Genomic DNA, 6,522 nt, shown 5'->3' with positions numbered 1-6,522 from the left:
TGTGGGGAGGGGAAGGGAAAGGAGTTTGTAAACCGCTCTGAGACACCTTTGGGTAGTGAAGGGCGGGGTATAAATCCAATCTCTTCTTCTTCTTATGCTAATGAGCTCCTGCACCTCTTTTTCTACGAACTGACCCCTGATTAAGGGGATGGAACACTTTCCCTATGAAGAAAGGTTAAAGAGGTAAGGGCTCTTTAGCTTGGAGAAACAACAACTGAGGGGTGACGTGAGAGAGGTTTACAAGATTATGCATGAGAGAGAAGGTCAAGAAAAAAGTTATTTTCTCCCTTTCTCACAATACAAGAACACAATTAATGAGCAGTAGGCTTAGAACAGATCAAAAGAAGTACCCTCTTCACTCAAAGAGGAATTCACTGTTGCAGGAACTGATGGCAGCTACAAGCATAGAGAGCTTCAAGAGGGAACTGGAGAAACATCTGGAGCAGAGGTCCATGAGCGGCTCTTAGCCACAAGGTGTAGATGGAATACTCTGTCTGGGGCAGTGGTGCTCTGTCTTCTTTGTGCTTGGGGGGACACAGTAGGAGGGCTTCTGGAGTTCCGGCTCTGCTGGTGGACCGCCTGATGGTTGCCTGGGTTTTGGCCACTGTGTGACACAGAGCATTGGGCTGGATGGGCCATTGGCCTGATCCAACATCGTTTCTCTCATGTTCTTATGTCTGGGGCACTGATGCTCTGTATTCTTGGTGCTTGGGGGGAGGCAACAGTGGGAGGGCTTCTGAGTTCTGGCCCTGCTGGTGGACCTCCTGATGTCCCCTGGGTTTTGGCCACTGTGTGACACAGAGCATTGGCCTGGATGGGACATTGGCCTGATCCAACATTGGCTTCTCTTATGTTCTTATGTCTGGGACAGTGATGCTCTATATTCTTGGTGCTTGGGGGGCAACAGTGGGAGGGCTTCTGGAGGTCTGGCCCCACTGGTGGACCTCCTGATGTCTCCTGGGTTTTGGCCACTGTGTGGCACAGAGTGTTGGACTGGATGGGCCATTGGCCTGATCCATCATGGCTTCTCTTATGTTCTTAGTGGCTATTTGCTACAAGTATAGGTGGGACACCCTGTCTGGAACAGTGATGCTCTGTCTTCTTGGTGCTTGGTGGGCAACAATGGGAGGGCTTCTGGAGTTCTGACCCCATTGGTGGACCTCCTGATGGCCCCTGGGTTTTGGCCACTGCGTGACACAGAGTGTTGGACTGGATGGGCCATCAGCCTGATCCCACATGGCTTCTCTTATGTTCTTATGTCTGGGACAGTGATGTTCTATATTCTTGGTGCTTGGGGGGCAACAGTGGGAGGACTTCTGAAGTTCTGGCCCCGCTGGTGTACCTCCTGATGTCCCCTGGGTTTTGGCCACTGTGTAACACAGAGTGTTGGACTGGATGGGCCACTGGCCTGATCCAACACGGCTTCTCTTATGTTCTTAACACATAGGCTGTAATCTTAATTTGGGAAGGGTCAGACAGTAGGTGATGAGACCTGAGACCCTGGAGGGCTGCTGCCAACCTGAGTAGACAATACTGACCTTGATGGATCAGTGGTCTGATTCAGTATAAGTCAGCTTCGTGTGTGCAAGAAAGCACAGTTATGAGGCAGGAGACCCCTCCCCTTCTGCCCCCACGCCCACATCTGCCAAACCAGCTCCCCCCCCTTCTCCTCGTTTCTTACGTTTTCCAGATCCATCCCACACTCCTCCAGGAAGGAGCTGAGCAACATTGCGGCAGCCTGGGAAATGACTTTTTCTTCGTGCACCAGACTGTGGATGACTTTGAGCACCAGGTCGGTGATCTGGTCGGTCGTGAGGTGCTCCCCGAAAGCCTGACACAAGGAGAAAGAAAGAAGAGATTTTTTTTTTAAGAACTGCATGCCATGGCTATTCATGTCAACACAGAGTGGGATGGAAAATCAGAACAGCAGAAAAAATAAACAGGAGTCTAGCAGCACCTTAAAAGTGAACTAATGTTTGCACCAGTTTTCCTGTACTAGGCTGTGGTTGCATGGGCAGTTTGTGGCGCTATAGTAGAATTACCTGAGTGGAATAAATGGGGCCCTCCAGATGAGAACACCTGCCTCCTGTGGCACAGTTGTTGGCAACCCGTGCTGTTCCTGTCAACCCGCCGGCTTTATCAGGCTTGGTTGCCATGGGATGCTGTGGGGGTGATTGGAATGTGTACTTTTGCTTTTGCCTGCTTTGCTTTGTTATCTCCCAAGGCTCAGACATGTAACCTTGAGCCTCTGTCTTGGCTGGTATCATTTTTCTCTTGGGAATAATGACCCGTTATTTTGGCGGGCCTCTTGCTGAGCCGTGATTGGCCCCAGGCCATTAGACCCTACCTTAATTCAGGTATAACTGCTGCTTTCGCACACTTTTGGGCAGTTCTAACACAAAAAGTGTTAAGAGTCCAGATCTTATCAATGTCTCAATAAACTTTTCATTCCTCTGAATGACTGTTGTTGGGAACTGATCTTTCCAGGGCTCTGATAGTTCCACAATGGAAGCGCAATAAACAGATACCGGGGAAAGTCCGGTATTAGTGGGTTGTTTGTGGTTTCCTCTGGGTTTTCCTGCGTCTGAACTCTCCTGCAGTGAAAGGAACCCGGAAGGGACGTCTGAACCTGCAGATCCGTTTCCACCACTGGGCTGTATTTTTTTGAGTTTTTGCTTATGTGCGCATGAGCACATGTGTACATATGCACATGCCTGGGAGCATATGCACCCACCTGCATTTTAAAAAATGATCAGACTGTCCATGGCTGTGGCTGTACAGTAATGTGGATGCTTGACCACTGGACGGCCGTGCAGGTAACCCACAGCAGGATGTGCTTTCTGGATGATATGCCCCGCAACACTTTAAACCGGTATGATTAGAGGCGCCACCATACCGCGCCAAGCTGCCAGTGTGACCACAGCCCTAGAGACTATTTCTTCAGATGCTGATTGGCATTTGCAGTAGTCCACAAGCAAACGGGAAAAGACTAGCATAGCTGCCCCTCCAGTATAGCAGCTGAAATACATGATCAACACAGCTAAATTCGGGTCCGGCAGACCCTTAGAGAGCCCATGAGATTTAGGCTTCTGAGAGTCAAAGCTCTCTTCGTCAGCTATCCAAGGGGCCAGGGGTCATTTTGTAGAAAAAGAGCTAGGGGAACTCATTAGCATAACTCATTAGCATATGCCACACCCCCTGACATCAGGGGCCCGGTGGTGGACCTGCAAGGCCAGCAGGAGTGCGAGGAAGCCCCACCAAGGCCCTCCCTGGCCCCAGGCAGGCAGGGGTGGGGAGAGGCGGGGAGGAAGCAACTTACCCTCCCTCTTCTCCTGCCTCCTCCTGGCTGAATGAGGGCTGGAAGCGGGGCGGCCAGAAGCAGGGGGCGGGGCTTCATCATGTGCCCCACCCCCTGCACCTCACCCGGGGAACTGTGTTCCCCCGCGTTCCCCCCCGAAATGACTTCTGCAAGGGGCTAATAACCCAAAAATCTCATTGGTTTCTAAGGTGGTCCTGGACTTGAATCTACTGCAGACCAATACGTCTGCCCTCCTGAAAATTATCTGAACACTCATATTGAAGATTTTATGAGCCTGTAGCATTACAGATATGTGTATTGTATTCTCTGTAGTAATGTATGGCTGCAAGAGTTGGACCATAAGGAAGGCCGAGCGCTGAAGAATGGATTCTTTTGAATGATGGTGCTGGAGAAGACTCTTGAGAGTCCCCTGGACTGCAAGGAGATCAAATCAGTCAGTCCTAAAAGAAATCAACCCTGACTGTTCCCTGGAAGGCCAGAGACTGAAGCTGAAGCTCAAATACTTTGACCACCAAATGAGAAGGGAGCCCTCACTGGAGAAGACCCTGATGCTGGGAAAGATTGAAGGTCAAAGAAGATGGGGACAGCAAAGGATGAGATGGCTACACAGTGTCATCGATGCAACGGACATGAAATTGAGCAAACTCTGGAGGACGACGGAGGACAGGAGGACCTGGCGTGATCTGGTCCATGGGGTCGCGAAGAGTCAGACTTGACTGTGCGACTGAACAACAACAACATTGTGTTGTTAACCTCTCACTTATGGCGGCCCAATGAATGAACGACTTCCCAAATGTCCCGTCATTAACAGCCTCGCTCAGATCTTGTGAACCGAAGATCATGTTGGGTCTTCCTTTTTTCTTACTGCCTTCAACTATATATATATACTAGAAAAGAGCAAGAGTCCAGTAGTGCCTTAAAGACGAACCAAATTTGTGGCTTTCATGAGTCATGAGTGCGTGACAGGGTAGGAGCTTTCGTAAGTCTGAAGAAGTGGGCAGTGGCTCACGCAAGCTCCTCCCCGTCCACAAACGTTGTCAGTCTTGAAGGTGCTCCTGGACTCTCGCTCTTTTCTCCTGCTGCAGACAGACTGACATGGCCACCCATCTTGATCCGTCTCCATGGAAGACTCTACATTTAACTATACAGAATGGAAATCCATCCACCTTTTGATAGAAGGAGAGATGCTCGCCTTCTAGCTGTAATTTTATTTTATTTTATTTATTTATATTTGAATTTATATCCCACCCTACCCCGAAGGCTCAGGGCGGCTCACAAGGGCACCATGTGCCAAGGTTAAAACAGTAATATATAATTAAAAGCAATAAATTACAATAGAACACAATAAAAATTTACAAACAAATTGGGCCAAGATGGATAGCTCTTAACTTCCACAACTACTTTCTCAGGTCTTGTCATCTAAAACCGTGCCCAGGCGCCTCACTCCCCCGATGGGGGCCAGGCAGTCATGATGTTCATACGCAGTGCATAGGGGACGAAGGTGGAATAATGGTGGCGGCGGCTCCTACTCAAAGGCCTGGTGGAAGAGCTCCGTCTTGCAGGCCCTGCGGAACTGAGAGAGGTCCCACAGGGCCTGGATCTCTTCCGGGAGCTCTTTCCACCAGGTAGGAGCCGCCACCAGGTAGGAGCCGCCTATATATTCAAGGAATTTACCTGAACATTCAAATTGAGCGTGTCTGGGAAAAGTTCATCTATCGCTTTCCTTCAGTTTTGCATGTACACAGAGTGGGGGTGCGACGGTACCTCTCTCTAATTTTGTGTGGTTAGGTGTGAAGGAGTTTTAAATTTCTTGTTGTTTCTTTCTCTCCCTTAAAATATCTATCGCTGCCACCAGGAGTTTAATTCCAGTCTTAAATTAACCTTTCCCACAGTATTGCGCCCGACTACATGGTGCTGAGGATAAGACTCTGGGTTAACAATAAACAAGATAAAACTTTATTGGTAACGGAAGCGTCTTGGTTACAAGATGCTTTGTTAAGTTGCTTAATAAAATCTGTCCCCCTTTTTCTTCTGTCTCTGTCAGCCTTTTCCCTCACACTCTTACAATACTCAGACAATATCAAATTTTGCCTAAATGCCCTCTTAAGTACAGTTTCTTCCTCTTTTAGAATGTTAATGCCTTTCGCAGCACCTCTATATGATTCCATTTGGAACATACACTTATAACTTGAAATCATTACAGGGGGAGATGGAAACCTGACGTCACCCACAGCTCTCTGAAATGGTACAGCCCTACAAAAGCTGTGTCACGTGACCTTTCTGTTTGTGTTTTTAGCCGGACACCCATGTGAATCAATTGGAAAGATGGCGGGAGGAGAGAAGGCCGGTGGGAGGGAGATGACGATGGCCGTCAGTGGTCAAGGATCGTACCTTCGCCACTTTAGAGATGTTGTTGTAAAAGACGGCCGGGCCAGGAATGAAGAAATCTTCTCGCAACCATTTCACGACATTCCCTTTCTTGTTCTTGTGCCTCTTCTCCATCTCCTTAACTAACCAGAATATTTTGGGAGGAAAAAACAGCATTAGTTCCGTCCCCACCTGCGACCCACGAGGGCTCCTAACTGCTGGTCTGGTTTGGCTTTTACTCTCCACTGCATTTGCTCACTTAACAAAACCCGGAGCACTGCAAACCTGTTCATCGGCTGCTTCCCGAGGCCCTCTGGGGAGGTCGTGAATGCACACTACTGGTCTGAGTAGACAACACTGACTTTGATGGACCAGTTCAGGAGAAGGCAGCTTCTTATGGGGGAGGACCCATGGCTCAGTGGTAAAGCATCTGCTTGGCATGCAGAAGGTCCCAGGTTCAATCCCTGGCATCTCCAGTTAAAAAGGACCAGGCAGGAGGTGATGGGAAAGACCTCCGCCTGAGACCCTGGAGAGCTGTAAAGAGGGGCTGTGACTCAGTGGAAGAGCCTCTGCTTGACAGGCAGAAGGTCCCAGGTTCAATCCCCGGCATCTCCAGTTGAAAAGGACCAGGCAGGAGGTGATGTGAAAGACCTCCACCTGAGACCCTGGAGAGCTGTAAAGAGGGGCTGTGGCTCAGTGGAAGAGCCTCTGCTTGACAGGCAGAAGGTCCCAGGTTCAATCCCCGGCATCTCCAGTTGAAAAGGACCAGGCAGGAGGTGATGTGAAAGACCTCCACCTGAGACCCTGGAGAGCTGTAAAGAGGGGCTGTGGCTCAG

General features: G+C 49.5%; 1 protein-coding gene and 1 non-coding gene across 2 annotated transcripts in view; one reads left to right on the top strand and one right to left on the bottom strand.

Annotated features, from left to right (window-relative positions):
* LOC107107524 (maestro heat-like repeat family member 5) overlaps nt 1-6,522 on the bottom strand; it is an 87,155-nt gene that overhangs the window by 37,771 nt on the left and 42,862 nt on the right. Inside the window, exons 11-12 of the mRNA XM_015407835.1 lie at nt 5,711-5,829; nt 1,682-1,831 (exon numbers count right to left, since the gene is read on the bottom strand). Coding sequence (XP_015263321.1) covers nt 1,682-1,831; nt 5,711-5,829 — 269 coding nt within the window. The remainder of the gene's footprint in view (nt 1-1,681; nt 1,832-5,710; nt 5,830-6,522) is intronic.
* TRNAV-GAC lies at nt 6,369-6,440 on the top strand. Its single transcript has one exon. It is a non-coding gene; the product is annotated as a tRNA-Val (tRNA).

Source organism: Gekko japonicus, unplaced genomic scaffold (assembly GCF_001447785.1).
Source record: "Gekko japonicus isolate JY-2015 unplaced genomic scaffold, Gekko_japonicus_V1.1 scaffold3371, whole genome shotgun sequence".
NCBI lineage: Eukaryota > Metazoa > Chordata > Lepidosauria > Squamata > Gekkonidae > Gekko > Gekko japonicus.
This window is presented reverse-complemented; position numbering and strand designations above follow the sequence as displayed.